The 20,176-nt window shown below is 39.7% G+C and overlaps 1 protein-coding gene across 5 annotated transcripts in view; it reads left to right on the top strand.

The window, feature by feature from the left end:
• Positions 1 to 20,176, top strand: part of Dock3 (dedicator of cytokinesis 3) — a 307,606-nt gene that overhangs the window by 197,607 nt on the left and 89,823 nt on the right. For all 5 annotated transcript variants that reach the window (XM_040739530.1, XM_040739529.1, XM_040739528.1 and 2 more), the window contains exons 20-23: positions 126 to 209; positions 1,843 to 1,943; positions 6,775 to 6,856; positions 19,674 to 19,844. In XM_040739530.1, coding sequence (XP_040595464.1) covers positions 126 to 209; positions 1,843 to 1,943; positions 6,775 to 6,856; positions 19,674 to 19,844 — 438 coding nt within the window. The remainder of the gene's footprint in view (positions 1 to 125; positions 210 to 1,842; positions 1,944 to 6,774; positions 6,857 to 19,673; positions 19,845 to 20,176) is intronic.

Genomic DNA, 20,176 nt, shown 5'->3' with positions numbered 1-20,176 from the left:
GCTTTTTAGATTCTTGCAGATTTTTGTTGTTCTTTACTAGGAGCTAAAATTCATTGTTATATGAAAATTTGTCCATGCATCCACAGTCTTAAGACATAAACCCTTTGTTTCTTTTATTGTTTCAGTTTCTGCAGGATATATTAGATACACTCTTTGTGATTTTGGATGATAATACAGAGAAATATGGCCTTTTGGTTTTTCAGTCTCTGGTAAGTCATTTCCTGAATTTCGATTTTTAAAAAATATTTATTCTTCTCTCATACAATACATCCTGACTGCAGCTTCCCCTCCTTACCTTCAATCTCCCCCTCTTCCCCAGATCCACTTCCCCTACCCTCATTGTGCCCTGGAAAACAGCAGGCCTCCCAAGGACATCAAGTATGACACAATAAGATACAATAAGAGTAAGCACAAACCCTCATCAAGACTGGACAAGGCAACCCAGTAGGAGGAAAAGGGTCCCAAGAGCAGGCAAAAGAGTCAGACTTCCCCAATCCAGTGGCAGGAGTCCCCCTAAGACACCAGACCAACAACCATAACATATATGCAGAGGACCTAGTGCAGACCCATGCAGGCTCCATGATTACCACTTCAGTCTCTGTGAGCCCACATAATTCCTGCTTAGTTGATTCTGCGGGTGTGCTCTCCCAGTGCCCTCAACCCGTCTGGTTCTCAAAATTCCTCCTCCCCCTTTCTGGGGCCACGGTTCCCTGAGCTCTGAGGGGAGGGACGTGATGGAGACCTCTGACTTGGGTGTTCTCTCCACCTCTTATTTGGATGTAGATCTCTACTTCTACTCCCATCAGCTGCCAAAGGTAGCCTCTCTGATGTTGACTGAACTAGATTCTGACCTATGAATATACCAGAACATCATTAGGAATCATTTCATTATTTGTTTGTTTGTTGGTTTTGCCAGTCATGTTTGGTTCTACTCTAAGCTCTGGGCTATCCAGCCTTCAGTGCCTGGTCATCCAGACAGTGTTGGGCATATGCTCCTTATTACTACCACCATGTTTCAAAAAAAAATCTAAAGGTCTAAAGGGTTAGATGATCCCTCATGGAAGGTCTCACTCTCCCTGGGGAGTGGATGGGGGATGGGATGGGGGGTTTTGTGGCAGATAATGGGAGGATGAGAAGGGGAGGGAACTAGGATTGATATGTAAAATAAGGTGTTTCTAATTTAAATAAAAATTTATAATAAAAACCTAAAAAACAATAATAATAAAAAAGAAAATATAGAAATAAATAAATTCAATGTTAAAAAAAAGAGCAATTACTATGCTTACAGAGGACCCAAATTCAGTTGTATTTGATCTCAACTGAAAATGATATCAGTGTTTGGCACACTTTAATATGTTCAGTCCCACAGGAGAGTTGTATATTCAAGATGAATTGGTACTCCAATCTAAGGGATAGGGAGCTAAAGCTAAAATGGTCCTCTTTTTTTTCCTTTGCTCCCTGGTCATGAGATCCTTTTTTGGAAGAGCATAGCCTTCCACATGCTTAAGTTACCCCCTTTTCCAAGTTTTGGAGGACATGTGTTTATGCCTCTTACACAGGTATTGTTTTATCTGTCCCTGATCCATATTATACCACACATCATTGTGGGGAATGGAGAGACTCCAGATAACATAGGCACAAACTGATAAGGTACAGATGTGGATTGGAAAAATCAGTGGAAGAAGCAAAAAACAAGACATAAATACAGACAATGGAAATCTTATGTTTAGTTCCCATAAGGAATACTAATAGTTTGGTCTTTGAAGAATGAGACTCTGATCCCTCCTTGGGTTTTGCGAGGTCTCTGACTAAACCATGGTGGCCTTCTTTCTGTCTTCTCAGGTTTTCATCATCAACCTGCTTCGGGACATAAAATATTTCCACTTCCGACCTGTGATGGACACATATATCCAGAAGCACTTTGCTGGAGCCCTGGCATATAAGTAAGTTGTATTTGGTATCATTTCAACTTGTATTTGAGTAGAAAATCAGAAATTTAAGTTTAGTTGTAGCTAGCATTCATTTAGCTGACTTTTTAAACTTTACTTTTGTTTTTGTTTTTCCAGTTTATGATTCCATATAATTCAATAATTTTTTCATATTGTTAATAGAGCCATCACCAGAACTCCATCCCTTTCTAAAACTCTCTATCCCACAAGCAAAAACTCTGTAACATTCAACAGTTATACTTGTCAGTCTCCCCAGCTTCTGAAAAACATTGTAGCTTTTTGTCTTTGAATTTTGACTGCTCGTAAGTACCTCATATAAGAGTAAAGTATTTGTCCTTTCATAAGTAACTTGTTTCATTTACCATATCATCAGAGTTCATCCATGTTGTAGCATATATCAGAATCTCCTTTTTAAGAATGAACAATAGGAAGCTGGAGAAAAGACTCAATGGTGAAGAGCACTGGCTCCTCTGCTAGAGGACTAAGGCTCAATTCCAAGCACTCACATGACTTCCCTTTCCCCAGCATCCATCAATAGCTAGTAGTTTTGCAGGACTGGTAGGGCCCATGAGCCCCTCCCTATCTTTGGCTGACTGTTGACAGCCCCAGTCTGTGCATACCCAGTGCAGTCAACTGCAAGCGCTGTTAGTTCACTATTGCCATGGTCATGGCATGCCCAGAAGATAACATTTTACAGCCCTTCTTGCTGTCACCTGGCTCCTATAGTCTTTTAGTCTTTTTACCCTTTCTTCCTTTATGTTCCTTGATCCTTAGGTAGGGTGATATAGAAGTCCTGTCTAGGACTAAGCACCCAGCAGCCACTTACTCTCAGCACTTTGAGTAGCCATGTGTTTTTGCATTCAGTGCCACTCACTACAAAAATAAACTTGTGTGGTCAAGATTAAGAGTAGCATTTGTGTATGGGTATGAACATAAATACTTAGAAGACAGTTTGATACCATGACCATCTAGCAAAACAACTATAATAATACCTGCCCCCCTTTATGTCTTTGTTGTTTTAATCAGGTTTACAGTAGTAACAGTTGAATTCCTTCTTATGGAGTGGGCCTCAAATCCAATTAGGGAGCAGTTAGTTAATCTCAAAACACTATTTCACTGGTGGGCATATATCTTATTGGGCAGGTTAACATTGCAGCACTTAAGGTCCACTCCTGAGTAAAACGGTTGATGGGTCTGTCACCCTCCACCAAATCTGTGTATCAGTTTCATCACTGTGTATAACTGCAGGAAAGGAGTTTCCAGTTCAGTTCCAGTTTGATTTCTCTATGTCCTGCTGCTAAGGTGTGTGCCATCTTCAGAAATAAGGTCTTACGAACTACAGAGCAGTGGCCATAGCCTGTATTGTTTGGATCTCTGTCCCTTCCCGACCAACAACTCACAGGGCACTGTGATATATGTTTGATTGCCTGTGGCTTCTGGGATTGACATCCACTTGTATAGGTTACTTCCATTCAATTCATTTTTAAATGTTTTTAAATTAGCTTATAGAGTAGTAGGTTTCCATATAATTTATTTTTTAAAATTTAGTTTTCTGTTGTGTTTTTCGCATCATACATTTCAATCCTACTTATCTTCCTGTCCCTTCATATCTGTCCTCTACCCTTGCAATCCCTCCCACCCAGAACAAAACAAATTAAGATTTAAAAGAAAAGAAAGAAAAATCTTGTTGTGGAAGCTATAGTGTGACACAGTGAATACACAATAAGCCCTTTGGTCCATGTATCATTACTTAACAAGTGTTCATTGCATTGAGCCATTGGTCTGGTTTGAAGTCTCTGGTTTTTGCTATACCATTGATACTGGGCCCTCACTGGGGCTCCTGTTGGATATCCTGTTGTTGCCTTGTATCATGGAGACCTGCAACTTTGGGTCTGCATGACAGATAGCAGTTGGGCTAGGTGTCCCACATGCACACCCTCGAGGTTGACTCACCCACACCATTGCTAGCAGGGTAATCTCTACTGTGTAGTCCAGGAGAGTGCAGGGCCTACTCTCCATAGTGCTGCAGTCGGTGAGGGATTGGGTCAGCTTTCCTGCCTGCTACAGGTAGCAAGGGGCAGAGAGGGCATCTTTCCCTCACCCACACCACCACATGGCAGACAAGGGGGGCAGGACTAGCTCTCACACCCTCAGGGCCAGATCGCCCTTGACATGGTCAGCTCTGTCATGCTGCTCAGGCAAGGTGCAGGACCTGCTCCCTCAAGTGCTATAATCATTGAGGGGTAGGACCAGTTCTTCTCTAGTGTTGCAGCCAATGAGGGACAGGGCCTACTCTCTGCAGCCCTATCCTTTCTGCCTTTGGTAGTAACAGGAGCCACAGACATGAATACAGGCTTGTCACCAATCTCAACCAGCTCCTTACTGAGTTCCACTCTTTAGATCTGCCTTTCTCCACAGGACATGAACTATTCTATCTCTCTTCCACCAGACCCCACGATATATTTGCTCACCACAATAGAGCCCATCTACCCAGACCCCATGACATATTTGCTCACCAGAAGAGAACCCAACTTCCAGACACCTTGGAGCATTGGGTAGGCCCCTGTTTTCTCCTCTGGGCCAGGGCAGCCCCAGACTGGCATGTGGATCTTTGTTTCCCACTCAGTCTTACTCTCCATATAATTTCTTACACCCTTACTTTCAGTTAACCTTCCTCCCAACCCCCTCTGTTTAATCCTTACCAACCTAGTACTCCTCTCTACTCACATTTCCCTTGTGTTTCACTATCTGCTCCTCCTCTTCAGGCCTATTTCCAGCTACCCACCTAGTTCTAACAGTTTTCTTAGATCTTCAGTGACCCACACAAACTCTCACAATCATGATGACTAGTAGAAAAATAGGAAATGAACATATGAGATCTAAACAGAGATACTTTTGTTTCTGCAAATTTGAATGTCTTTAAATTCTTTTTCTTATTGTTGTAGGTAGAACTTCTCATAAAAATAAGTGATTAAAAACAAGTGTCCTAGCCAGGCAGTGGTGGTACATGCCTTTAATCCCAGCACTCAGGAGGCAGAAACAGACTGATCTCTGTGAGTTTGAGGCCAACCTGGTCCATAGATCGAGTGCAGAACAGGTTCCAAAGCTACACAGAGAAACCCTGTCTCGGGGGCAGGGGGGTATGGGGGATGACGATGACATGACACATGACACGGACAGAAAAACAAAAACAAAAACAAAACCAAGTGTACTTTCCTTTATCCTTATCTTAGAATAGCTGTTAGTCACAACCAATAGGATATGAGCTTCAGGCTTTCTGCTGGGAATTTAAAATACAGTTTATTACATAGTTACTGTTCTTTTTCTTTTAAGAACTGATGATAAACCTACTGAAATTCAGTCTTATTTGTATGAGAAACATGAGAAGCCAACATAATAGCATCCCAAATAAAGATCAAATAAAACAAAAGACACTTCATGTGAAATGAATTAGCTAAAGCCATTGGATAAATAAGATGTTGCCATTTTATGAAATTAATGTAAGTTTTACTGCCATAAATAAAGCTTAACAGTGACAAAACTGCAGAGTTCTTAGACTTTGGCACTTTGGAGAGTAGATACTACGTGCTTGCTTTTTCCTCCATATGTCCAGTGAATAGAATGAGGCACAGTGGGACTAAATAATGTGCCAAAGATCACAAAACTACATACTAGTAGGCCCCACAACTTGTACCATTTACCTCTGTTAATATCTTGCCATGTAAATATGTATACCTTCTTGTTTAGATCATAGACCTGCCACTTTAAAATATGGTACTTTAAGAGATTAGAAGTGGCTGAGTGGTGGTAGTGCGCGCCTTTAATCCCAACACTCCCAGGAGGCAGAGGCAGGTGGATCTCTGAGTTCAAGACCAGTCTGGTCTACAGAGTGAGTTCCAGGACAACCAGGAATACACAGAGAAACCCTGTCTCAAAAAGCTGAGAGAGACAGAGATAGGGAAGGGAGAGATTAAGAGACATTAGATGTGGCAGCCCAGGAGAAATCAAGCCGCATATCTTCTGTATGCTATCCCTAAGAACAGAGAACCAACAGGCACTTTCTGTGGCTGTTTAGGAAGCCCAACTTCCCTCTGCTGCTAAGGATAAGACATCTTTAAACTGTGGTCTCACCTAATGCCTACCTCCATGTCAGAAGTCACATAGGCTAGGTCAAGAAGTATGAAGCTTTTCCACTTACTCTGGAAACCTGTAAGACTCAGAAACCCTGTCTACTCCAAGACTTCCTCATAATGTACAGAGCATTTGCCTCCTAATGCTTTCCCACTTCAGGGCTTGATCGTGGCCCCTTTAGTTGTGGCATGCTGTCTCCTACTAAAGCTTATTCTGAAGGGTAATTTGTTTCAGTTCTTTTACACAAACCTGTTAAGTCTTCTCTTTTAAATTATAATAATTTTGACCCAGTAAACGTATTGCTTTCAGGTTGCTTGTTTCTTTGAAAAATGGGGTATGGAATAGAGTGGCATTTAGAACTATACACTTTTATACAGTGTATGTATTGGAGATATTGCAACTTAAGAAAAATCAAAATACATAATACAATATAAGTTTGGGGGAAATGAGAATGGGAAAGAATGCTTGTGACTGTTGATAAAAATTCTGTAGCTCCTTATGGACAGAGAATGTCTATATTTCTCAGATAATGTGAAAATTCCACAGCTGTGATGGATCCATCACTCTAGCTCATCAGCGGAATATTATTTCCTATTTGATAGTTCTTTGCTATTTTTCTGTTTGACTAAATATTAATCTGAGACTCATTTGCCTTTTGATTAAAATTGGTTTTCAGTAAATGTTCTCTTTGCAGGGAGCTCATCCGCTGTTTGAAGTGGTACATGGACTGCTCAGCAGAACTGATTCGGCAGGACCACATTCAGGAAGCCATGCGGGTAACGTCTGGAGCTTGTCATTGGGGAAGGGGCCACTCTTACAGTTATGTGTATGTATATGATTGCTAGGGTGCTCAAGACAACTGTAGTATGCTGGCCTACTTTCAGAAATGAATGCCTTGATCCATATAATCTCTTTTCTTCACCTCAGTTGTGCTCCATAAGAGCTTTACACCTGATCATTTTACCTTGAAGCAAGAAGTGAGCGTAGATCCTGGCCATCCTCCTCTGCCTTATTTTTACCAGTAGAATCAGTTTGCCCTTCCACTGGCTCAAGTATTGATACTACTTCTAAGCTAATACTAGTAGGAACATATATTAGAATTAAGATCGAATGTCATTTCTTTCTTTGATGGATACTAAATATTGGTTTGGGGAACTGCATTACATAAAGAAAGAGAAGTGGGTAGATGTTCATATGAAGATGTTTGAAGAAGATAACCTTAGGACCTTAGCCTTAAGGAGAATCTGGAGTCTTCTGTGGGCTGATCGTCAGCGCACTGACTTAAACATGTTTCCTAACAATGCAGTTTGCCTTTCATTGCTGGGTAGCTCCTGATGCTAAGAGGCTCCCCTCTCTGTGAGTTTCTTCAGTCTATTAACTTCTCATAGCTCCTCTATATACAATATAGAGCTATATAAAAACAATTAAGTCTTATTTTTTAAAATGTTTTCAAGAAAGCTTTCATGTCTTCTAGAAACACCCTTAAAACAAGATCATACTTTCTGTATCTGTCCCTGTCTTATCTTTCCTTAAAGCTGCCTCTTAATTATGTTTCTCACACTTTCTACATAGTAATTAAAAGGAGAATGGCATCAAAGTTGTTCTTTTTCTGTCTTCTTTTAATATTACATCATCCATACTAAGTATAGGTCCTGTGTTATGTATTATTCTCCTCGCTTCTAGTGTATCAGATAGCATGGGTAGAATGAAGTCACAGATCTCTTTACTTTTCTTTGACTCTCTGAACATACTTTAAATACCTGAGGCTATAAAGGTTTTTTTTACCCCTTCATACAAATGTTCATTAAATGGTTACTCTCTGTTCTGGGTGCTAAGAAGCATATATTAGACCAGCCCATCTCCTAAACATTAAATACAAAAGATTCTGTGTCAGCCCATTAATTAATTACTTAAGGGTACTATAGAAAATTTGGAAAATTTCCCCATCAGCATTGGTATGTTATTATGCATGTCTTGTTTAGAAAGTCATATTAAGATTTCTTGGGTGCCTCCCTGTAAGGGATGGGATGGGGAGGTCAGTGGGGGGTATGGGAGGAAGGGAGGGAGAGGGAACTGGGATTGATATATAAAATAAGATAGTTTCTAATTTAAATAAAATTTATATTAAAATATTTCATGGGTACATCTTTCCTATGCTTGAAGGAAGACACTATCTCACAACACACATCCTGGTCGTCTGGCTCTTATCATTCTTCTTCCCCTCCTGTGTGGTATTCCCTGAGTCTTAGCTAGGGTTAGGTCCCCACTGTCACTTATCCTTTGCTTTTTTATCAGTTGAGGGTTTCTGTAATAGTTCCTATCTGGTGCAAAAAGAAGCTTCTTTTATGAAGGGTGAGGGCTAATTTACCTGTAGGAATAAGAATAAGTATGAGGACTACAGTTTGAAATTATACTGGTTTAGGAAAGTGGTAGTAGTAGGTTCTTCTCTAGGGTCCGTGACCTCTTCCGCTATAAGTAGTTAGCTAGGTTTGTAGTACCAAGCCTGAATCTCCTGTTAAGTGGGCTAAAGTCTAACTAGACAGCTGTTTCTTGCATCCCAGATAGAAGTGTTACTATTGCACCAATGGGAGGCCATGGTTGTGGTTCATAGGCTTTAAAGCTGGGCAAGTCTATTGACTGCTTTTCTCCTTTGAGAGCTTGCAAAGCACCTGTGAGAGTTAGTCCTAGGGGAGGTAGTTTCCTGGCCAGTTCCAGATTGTTCCCTCAAGTCTGTTGTCTAAGGTGTATAGTGTCTTCAGCAATACGCTTACTTTCAAGTTCTGGGAGGCAGCCAAGGTCAATGGCATAACTTATATGGTATTGGGACTCTCTTGGACTCCCTTATCAATAACTTGAAGGGAAATTTCAAATGCTTAGCACTGAGGGATTTTTAGATAGTCTGTGGCTGTTGGGGAAAGCATTCTTACCCGTGTGGCTTGTCTTAGTCACTATTCTATTGTTGTGAAAAGATGTCATAACCAAGGAAATGCTTTTTTTACTCAATTTTCTATTCATTTTACGTACCAACCACAGTCCCCCTCACCCCCCACTTCTCCCTCACCCCCCCATCCACTCCTCAGAAAGGGCAAGGCCTCCCTTGGGGAGTCAGCAAAGCCTGGCACATCAAGTTGAGGCAGAACCAAGCCCCTCCCCACTGCACCAAGGTTATGCAAGGCATCCCACCGTAGGGAATGGGCTCCAAAAAGTCAGCTCATGCACTGGTGATAGATCCTTGCCCCAGCTAGGGACACCACAAATGAAGGAACCAGCGTCCCCCCCCCCTGCCGTTTAGCAGCCATGAACAGGCTAAATGTGCTCGCCTAACCTTGTCCTTCCCATCCTGGTCACTAGGAAGTCAGATACTCTCGTGGCGAGGAACAATCAGAAGTTAGCTGTCGGGGCTGTGCTTTACGGTTCTGGGTGTGCTTTACAGACAAGTGCACAACAGTGATGTGCAGAGCATAGCAACCACCATGGGAGGGTCTGTGGGCCATAGCAATCAGTTGACCAATCAACACAGGGCAGGTCATCCAAGCCTGGAAGTGCACCAATCTTGAGACTGTTGCATACCCCTAGACACTCCCATTACACTGCCCTATAAGATCCCTGCCTTGTAATTTCTTGGGGTCTTTTCTCCAGCCATCTTCTACAATGAATGGATGAAAGGCCCAAGCTAATGGGGTTAGCTCGTTAAACAACAACAATAAAAGATTCTTTGCTTTTGCATCGAAATGTTTCTCCCAACCCCACAATGGCTCCCTCTATCAAGATATCTCTCTCATCGCTCTCACTCTTTCCTTCCCCTAACTTGACCATCCTGTTCCCTTGTGTTCTCATCTCCCATCCCCTTCCCTCTACCTCTTCCCTACCCCAAGATTACCCAGGAGATCTCAACTATTTCCCCTTCCTAGGGTGATCCATGTGTCCTTCTTAGGGTCCCTCTTGTCACCTAGCTTCTCTGGGGCTGTGGATTATAGCCTGGTTATCCTTTGCTTTACATCTAGTATCCACTTATGAGTGAGTACATGCCATATTTGTCTTTCTGGGTCTGGGTTAGCTCACTCAGAATGGTTTTTCTAGTTCCATCCATTTGCCTGTAGATTTCAAGATGTCATTGTTTTTTTTACTGCTGAGTAATACTCCATTGTGTAAATGTACCACAGTTTCCTTTTCCATTCTTCGGTTGAGGGGCATCTAGGTTGATTCCAGGTTCTGGCTATTACAAATAATGCTGCTATGAACATAGTTGAGCAAGTGTCCTTGTAGTATGATTGAGCATCCTTTGTGTATATGCCCAGTAGTGGTAATGCTGGGTCTTGAGGTAAATTGATTCCCAATTTTCTGAGAAACTGCCATACTGATTTCCAAAGTAGCTGTACAAGTTTGCACTTCCACCAGCAATGGAGGAGTGTTCCCCTTGCTCCACATCCTCTCCAGCATAAGCTGTCCTCAGTATTTTTTATCTTGACCATTCTGATAGGCATAAGATGGAATCTTAGTGTCATTTTGATTTGCATTTCCCTGATGACTAAGAATGTTGAGCATTTCCTTAAATGTCTTTTGGCTATTTGATATTATTCTGTTGAAAATTCTCTGTTTAGATCTGTACCCTATTTTTAAATTGAATTATTTGGCATTTTGATGTCTAGTTTCTTGAGTTCTTTGTATATTTTGGAAATCAGCCCTCTGTCAGATGTGGAGTTGGTGATGATCTTTTCCCATTATGTAGGCTGTTGTTTTGTCTTATTGACAGTGTCATTTGCCTTACAGAAGCTTTTCAGTTTCAGGAGGTCCTATTTGTTGATTGTTGCTCTCAGTGTCTGTCCTACTGGTGTTACATTTAGGAAGTGGTCTCCTGTGCCAGTGCATTCAAAGCTACTTCCCACTTTCTCTTCTATCAGGTTCAGTGTAACTGGATTTACATTGAGGTCTTTGGTCCACTTGGACTTGAATTTTGTGCACGATAGATATGGATGGATGGATAGATAGATAGATAGATAGATAGATAGATAGATAGATAGATATAGATCCATTTGTATCTTTCTACGTATTGAAATCTATGCCAGTACCATTTGTTGAAGATGCTTTCTCTTTTCCATTGTACAATTTTGGCTTCTTTATCAAAAACCAGGTGTTCATAGGTGTGTGGATTAATGTCAGGGTCTTCAATTCCATTGGTCTACATATCTGTGTTCATGCCAATACACAGCTATTACTATAGTTCTATAGTAGATCTTGAAGTCAGGAATAGTGATGCTTTCAAAAGTTCCTTTAATGTACAGGATTGTTTGAGCTATCCTGGGTTTTTTGTTTTTCTATATGAAGTCAAGTATTGTTCTTTCAAGGTCTGTAAAGAATTGTGTTGGGATTTTGACGGGGATTGCATTTAATCTGTAGATTGCCACTTTTACTGTGTTGATCCTACCTATCCAAGAGCATGGGAAATCTTTCTATTTTCTGTTATCTTCTTCAGTTTCTTTCCTCAAAGACTTAAAGTTCTTATCATGCAGGTCTTTTACTTGTTTGGTTAGAGTTACTCCCAAGATATTTTATATTGTTTGGTGGCTATTGTAAAAGGTAATGTTTCTCTGATTTTTTTCTCAGCCGTTTATCATTTGTATATAGAAGGGCTACTGGTTTTTTAGTTAATCCTGTCACATTACTGAAGGTGTTTATCAGCTGTAGGGGTTCCCTAGTAGAATTTTTGGAGTCACTTGTGTATACTATCATATCATCTGCACATAGCAAAAGCTTTACTTCTTCCTTTCCAATCTGTATTCCCTTCATCTCCTTTTGTTGTCTTATTGCTCTAGCTAGAATTTTGAGTACTGTGCTGAATAGATGTGGAGAGAGTAGACAACCTTATCTTGATCCTGATTTTAATGGAATCGCTTTGTGTTTCTCTCCATTTAATTTGATGTTGGCGGTCAGCTTGCTGTAAATTCCCTTTATTATCCCTGATCTCTCCAAGACCTTTATCATAAATGGGTGTTGGATTTTTGTCAATGGCTTTTTCTGCATCTAATGAAATTATCATGTGGGCTTTTTTTCAGTTTGTTTATATGATGGATTAAATTGACAGATTTTCATAGTTGAACCATTCTTGCATCTCTGGAATTAAGCCTACTTGATCATGGTGGATGAGTTTTTTAAATGTGTTCTTGCATTCGATTTGCCAGTATTTTATTGAGTATTTTTACATCAATGTTCATGAGGGAGATTGGTCTGTAATTCTCTTTCTTTGTTGCATATTTGTGTGGTTTTAGTGTCAGGGTAACTGTAACCTCATAAAAAGAGTTTGGCAATGTTCCTTCTTTTTCTATTGTATAGAACAATCTCAGAAGTAGGCCAAGGCAATTCTTATAAAATAAAACATTTAATTGGAAGCTTGCTTACAGTCCACTGTCACAATGGTGAGATGCATGGCAAGCAGGCATGATAAACATTGTGCTGGAAACACAGTTGAAAGAAACATGCTGACAGAAAAACAGACAGACAGTGGGATTGGCATGGGATTTTGGAACCTCAGTGCCCACCCCCAGTGACACACTTCCTCTAACAAGGCCATACATCCTAGTCCTTCTAATCCATTCAAATGGTGCCCCTCTCTGCTGACTATGCACTCAAATATATAAATCTATAGGCGTCATTCTTATTCAAACCACCACATGGCATAACTCCATTACACACACACACACACACACACACACACACACACACACACACACACAGAGAGAGAGAGAGAGAGACAGAGAGACAGAGACAGAGAGAGAGAGACATGCATGTGTTTTCTTTGGGTTTTTCAAATGCCTTTAGTGTATTTCTCTTTCCTCCCTACCCCTCCCCAGATAAAGTCTCCCTCCCCATTTTTTCCATTTCTCCTTTCACAATAAGTGGCCTGTTACCCTTTCTTTTTCTTGAGCCATCCACATCATGGTCCCTTTTTATTTTCCTGGTTTCTGTGGTTACTCCTAAGTTATATATTAACATCTAAAAATTCAGAACTAGGATCCAAAAATGAGAGATAATATGTAGTATTTGTCTGAGTCTGGTACCTCACTCAATAATTTTCTAGTTCCATCCAGGTGCCTGCAAATTTCATTATTTATTTTTTCTTTACAGCTAAATAGAATTCCATTGTGTATGTGTACCACATTTTCATTATCCATTCATCAGTTGAATGTCCTTTAAGTTGTTTACATTCCCTGGTTATTGTGAACAGAAGTGGCAATAAACATGGCTGAGCAAGTATCTGGGGACTATGATATGAGGATGACTTTTGACAAAGTGTTCCACAAATATAGCATGCTTTTCACTGCTGAGCTGTATCACTCCCTTAGCAGGTAGCAGAAGGGTACGATGAATCTTCCTGGTGATAGAAAAGTTATAATAGAGGATGTAGAGATTACTCAGTGGACATGAGCACCTTCTGAGGACCTGAGTTCCAATCCAAGTACCTAAGAGCCTAGCATGGCCACAAGAATACCTGTAACCCCAACTCTACAGGAGTCAGAAATGAGGACCTCTGGGGCTTTTCTACTGCCAGTCTAGCTCCAAATTCTGTGAGAGACCTTGTCTCAAAAGAATAATAAAGACACCTGAAATATTTTTCTAGTTTCTACACATGCACTCTGGTATATATACATACAAATGTATACATCACACACTCACACACATACCAGGTTGCACAGGACTTTCTTTGACACCACCCTGTGTTCCTTTGCACAATAATTTATATCATATAACCTAGTAAGAAAACTAAGCCATCATGTGCGAAAATGTGAACAACTTTGCTATTAGATTCTGCCCTTTTGAAACAAATATTTATTAGAGCATCTCTTGTAGTAGTCATTTCTAACTGAAAAACAAATAGCTAAACAACTGGGCAGTGCTGATAAAATATTTTTTAATTCAAGATGTGTGTAGTATATAACTAGATATAACATAATAGATATACTAGACTTTCATATTTAAAAAAAACTTTTTCTGTATGTTTTCCATAGTCTACATAACCACTGACCCTTTGCCTTCTGAGGTTAGGCATCTGACAGTAAGACATTTAACAGGCTCACATTCTATCCTAAGCATGTGAAATTTTTGAGAAATTTTTCTGGAACTGAGAATATCTGTGTTATAGTAGAGGAAATAACTTCTAGTTTTCTACTTGAGCGACTGGCATAGCCTAATTATAAACTGAGATGGCACTTTTGCTTCCAAGCCACCCAGTCCCAAATAATCACGTAGAAGCTTAATATTAATTACAAAGAGTTTGGCCTATTGCTCAGGCTTATTGCTAACTAGCTCCTACTTTTAAATTAACCCATTTCTATTCATCTATATATTGTCACGTGGAGCAAGGCTTTACCTGTGGTCTAGTATATCTTGCTGTTCTGGAAGCTGGCTGGCATCTCAACTCCACCCTTCTTTCTCCCTGTATTTGGTTTCCCTTTCCCGGCTAGCTATATTCTGTCTTGCTATAGGTCAAAGCAGCTTGTATTATCAAACAATGAGAGCAACACGTATTCACAGCATACAGAAGGGTTATCCCACCGCACCTAATAAATGAGACTGGGTCTTGGCATTTTATATTTTCTGCTGCACAGGCATGAAGAGTCACTAAAATACAGATATAAAAGAACAATTGCAGCACATAACTTGCAAGTATCTATCTGAACTTAAAGTAACAGAATTTTAGGATTTTTGATTCCCTAGATGTTAAAAGGCTTCCTGCACTGTATGAGGCCATTGTATTCATTACAGTTTTTCATTGCCGGATCAAATACCCAATAAAACATGGCAGGCAAGACATGACACCAGGAGTGACCTGGTCTGTGGCACAAAGCAGTAAACAAAGGAAAATACAAGTCCTTATCTGGCTTTCTCCTTCCCCACTATTAAAAGAAAATTGAATTACATTTGTTTATTTGTTTGGGGATGTGGAGTGTGCATGAAGAGGTCAGAGAACAACTACTAGACACAGTTTCCCAAACTGACCATCACCCACACAAACTGAATTGGGTTTTCTGTGTATTTAAAGTAACTGAGTTTTACTTGTTTTAATCCTGTGTTTTTGCCTTTCTATTATGTGAGATAATGTAGCATTTCTTTAATTAGAAAACTGTTGGCTTTACGGACGCTGTAACGATACGCGACACACAATTACTGAAAATAAGGCTAAGTATTTTATATAGAAAATTACTCACAAGATACCAAACCCCGAGAAGCCCAGCAGATCTCAGCTAGCGACGGGACCGGAAGCCGAACTCCAGGAAAAGAGAGCGAGACTTCCTGTGCGCTGTCTTTTATGCCTTCCCCCCGTAACGCCCCTAGCCATGCCCAAAAGTGGGCTTGGCTAGTGACGTAGTTCCGCCTACGTACATATACGTCTTTACGTCCAGCCGTATACGTCTTTAGTCCTGCCTAAAGTGGGTGTGGTTAGCGGTGTGGTAAACCGCCCTTTTATTACCTCATCTGTATGCGCCTCTAGTAAGTCACATGTTTAATGGCGGCATAGACTTAGTAAGTCACATGTTTAATGGCGGCATCAGACTTCCTCCTACAATTCCCCTTTTAGTCTAAAAAAGGACAACTAACTTGTGTCCATGAACAAAATGTATCAAACATCTATTCTATCTAAACCTAAACTTATCTTAAAGAAACACCCAAATATGAACACCTCCTTCCAATCCCAACTCTAAAATAATGGAAACTAACACTAACAGGTGTAATCTTATAATATCAATAGTAGGGAAAGGGGGCGTGGAATTCTCAAAACTACTTCCTGCTGAGATGGGACGATGATAATCTCATGGGGACCTGTGAAAAGAAAATGTTAGTATAACAAAATCTCAGTAGATCAGACAGTCTCAGTATGGCAGGAGATGCTTGATTGAAGTTCCTGACTGGGGTTCTAGTGTTGATTGAAGCTCTGGTCAGATTGTAGAAGATGTGCTATTTCCGTTCCTTGGTCTGGAGTTGTGTCGAGTGATGTAGTTTCAAGCCAGTTTCAGGATAGTGCTTGTCAGGTGGAGTCAATGATGTGGGGCAATTCGGATGCCTCCAGTCGAATCAGGTGAAGTCAAGGAAGTGGATCCTCATTCTCTTTCGGAAGCAGTTGAAGATTGCTGTCAGGAAATCCCTTGTTCTCTGGAAAACTCAAACATTAATGTTAACAAAGAAATATTTTAACTTTCATATGTATGCATACAGAAGAGGTGACAATAGGGAAGATGGAAAACCTGGAGGAAATTAGACTGTTCAGAAAAAGAAATCCACAGATAATAGTCCCTCATTTTATTTCTTCTGTCTTATATCAATGGCTCTTTGATATAATACAGAAATTCTGAATTGTATTTAAATAACATGCTTGGGTTTAGAGTAGGAGAGCCAATCCAACTCCAAAGCCAGCTTCAGTTAAATGAATGGGAATTGAGGTATGTGAAGAAATAAAGATAAAAGGATACTATGAAAAAGCAATATAGAGAGATTTAGACTTTGATACCACACAGTGTGTGTTTGATGGTCCTCAGGGTAGCTATTCATTCTTCTACAGGAATCCATATGTCCAGTATTCTTTGCTGAGTTTACCTGTGAATACAAAAAACAAAACACTTCTCTTTCCTTTTAGGAGGTCCCTTTACCCATGGTGGACTATGAATTTGTAGATGGGCTGTTATCTTCCTCCTCCTGAAATGTTTTCTGTTCTGATCGAATTTTAATTAATTTTGATGGAACCCAAATCTTTTCTTCTCCTGTGGAAACAAAAGCATAACCCCTTCCCCAACGTAACACATATCCTGGTTTCCAGACTGAGGTCATAACATCCTTAAAATACACCGGTTGGTTCAGTTCAGAAGTCTTCTCTGTAGTCCAGTGTCTTTCTGCTGCAGTTTGTCCTTTTTCATCAGCATTAAGAAAATTCAACGTTAGTAAAGCATTGTGTAACCTGTGTCTAGGTGTCTTTGTTTTCCCTGGCTGTTTATGAAGCATCTCCTTTAAGGTTCGGTTAGACCTTTCAATTATTGCTTGTCCTGTGGGATTGTAAGGTATACCAGTTACATGTTTTATATTATAATATTTGAAGAATTGTTCCAATTTACTGGAGACATATGCTGGACCATTGTCAGTTTTTATTGTTTTAGGTATACCCATAACAGCCATTACCTCTAAGAGGTGTGTAATAACAGAGTCAGCTTTTTCAGAGCTGAGGGCAGTAGCCCATTGGAAGCCTGAGAACGTGTCTATAGTATGGTGTACATATTTCAAACTGCCAAATTCTGGGAAGTGAAATACATCCATTTGCAAAAGTTCATTTCTGTGAACACCTTTAGGATTACAACCTGCTGGTAATGGAGTTTGATTGTACAATGAGCAACTGGGACAATTTCTTACTATTTCTTTGGCTTGTTGCCAGGTGATAGAAAAATCCTTCTTTAAACCTTTGCTGTTAACATGGTGTTTCTTATGAAATTCTGAAGCTTCCAACACATTACCTACTAATAAACGATCAATTTCATCATTGCCTTGTGCCAGAGGACCTGGCAGACCTGTATGGGATCTGATGTGTGTTATATATATAGGATGAGTCCTGTTTCTGATGATTTCCTGCAATTGTAAAAACAATGAGGTTAATTCTGTATTATCAGGAACAAATTCTGCAGTCTCAATGTGCAGGACAACTCTTTCTGCATACTGAGAATCCGTGACTATATTGAGAGGCTCTGTAAAGTCTTTAAGTACCATGAGAATGGCATATAACTCTGCCTTTTGTACGGAGTTGTAAGGGCTTTGAACTACTTTACTTATATTTCCTGATTTATACCCTGCCTTACCTGATTTGTTTGCATCCGTGTAGAAGGTAAGAACTCCAGAAATAGGTGTTTGCCTCACGATACGTGGAAGAATCCAAATTGTTTTCTTTATGAATTTGATTCTCTCTGTTTTGGGATAGTTATTACTAATACTTCCCAAAAAGTCACTGCAAGCTATTTGCCAATACTCATTATCCTTCCATAAGGAGGAAATTTCCTCATTCGTTAACGGTACAATAATTTCAGCTGGGTCTTTCCCAGTCAGTTGACGAAGCCTTAATTTACCTTTTAATATCAAATCAGATATCTTTTCTATATATGTTTTCAATTTTTTATTTTGTTTATGTGGCAGAAATACCCATTCTAGAATGATGTCGTCCCTCTGCATTAATATTCCTGAGGGGTATTCTCTAGATGGTAAAATAACCAGAATACAGTCCAGATTTGGATCCACACGGTCCACATGTGCTTCTAATATTCTCTTTTCTACCCATTCTAATTCTTTTTCAGCCTCAGCTGATAGTACTCGTGGGCTGTTTAGGTCTTTATCTCCTTTTAAAGCCATTTTCAGGTGTTTTAAATCATGCCCTTCTACACCAATAATCGTCTGTAATTGAGAGATTTCTCCTAATAGTTTTTGAAGATCATTAAGAGTCCGGTAACGATCTCTTCTGATCTGTACTTTCTGTGGTCTAATTTTCTGAGCATCTATTTTATAACCTAAATAGTTAATAGAATCTCCTCTTTGTATTTTTTCTGGGGCAATTTGTAATCCCCAGCGAGGCAAAATTTCCTTTACTGCCTCAAACATCTTTTCCAAAGTATCCTTATTTGAATCAGACAATAATATGTCATCCATATAATGATATATTAACGAATGTGGAAATTTTTTACGAATTATTTCTAGAGGTTTATTCACAAAATATTGACACAAAGTTGGACTGTTTAACATACCTTGAGGTAGTACCTTCCACTGGAATCTGTTCTCTTAAAGGAGAATTACTCTGTTGATAAGTATCAGCCAAATTCCAAGAATCCATCAGAATTACATTCTACTTTTAAGCCATGTTTTGAGGATATTGCCTTCTAAACTGTTAATGACAGATGTCATGGCTGAAAGGAACTGGAAAGTAGATGTGTCAGGTACATGAGCTGCTGTGTAATCTAGGACTAGTTTTTCACACTTCTCTGACTTTCTGTAAGAAGGCAGAAGTCACTATTCCACACCCCATCTGTAATATAAAGTTAAGGAAACTCCTTAAAAGACCTTTCCTTCATACGACAAGCTCAAGAGTAGTTAGACCAGATGTGGTGGCATATATCTGTAATCCTAGCACTCAGAGGAGGATGTGTATGCAGGTGGATCGTGAGTTTGAGGTCAGCCTGGGCCACACAGCAAGACCTGCCTCAAAAAAAAAAAAAGTAGCTAAACCATATCCTTGCCTTTGGGTTTTGCAATTTCTATCCTTAAAAAAAAAAAAGAAGCAGCTGAATTTTCTTTGAATTCTTAATGTTCTTTAATTTAACTCTTTGAATAACTGTCTATGACTTAATTCTAGAACCTAGAGAATGATTATAAAAGCATTTGATCATTCCATTAGTAACCAGACAGCTTCTGCTTAGCAACAATTTGAATCTTTGAGAAAAGATTTTTAAAAATAAAGTGCCCATCGAAATCACCTGTCACCTGATTTTTTTTATGTTTCTTTGCCCTTACATTCTTGTTATATGAGTTCCTAACTATCTTAAACGTCTCCCCACTACTTTCCTTCTACATTTCTAGGCACTGGAGTACCTTTTCAAGTTTATCGTGCAGTCACGAATCCTGTATTCAAGAGCCACATGTGGGATGGAAGAGGAGCAATTCCGGTGTAGCATTCAGGAGCTTTTCCAGTCCATCCGGTTTGTGCTGAGTCTGGACAGCAGAAACTCAGAAACACTCCTCTTCACTCAGGTCTGTGAGCTGTGGGGAAATGGTGTGGAGGTTCTTGTTGCTATTGTTGTTGTGTCGTTTGGGTGATTTCCTAAATCAAATTGCTTCTTTGACAATTTCATTTATAATAACTTCTGATTACTCTTTTCCCAACCTTCTTTTAACTCCTTCCCTCCTTAACAACTTTCTGCTCACTTTTATGTTTTCAGTCTATAAAAGTTAATAATGAAGGTAGTGGCATTTAAAAACACATTTTTCGTGACAGTAAATAACTGTAAATTAACTGTGAATACAAAACAAGCACTCATTAGTTACCTGAGTACTCTGTAGAGAAACAATAATATTCTAAGTAA

The sequence above is a fragment of the Mesocricetus auratus genome, unplaced genomic scaffold (genome assembly GCF_017639785.1).
Source record: "Mesocricetus auratus isolate SY011 unplaced genomic scaffold, BCM_Maur_2.0 Super-Scaffold_100691, whole genome shotgun sequence".
Lineage (NCBI taxonomy): Eukaryota > Metazoa > Chordata > Mammalia > Rodentia > Cricetidae > Mesocricetus > Mesocricetus auratus.
The sequence above is the reverse complement of the archived record's forward strand: the minus strand, read 5'-3'. Positions and strand labels throughout refer to the sequence as shown.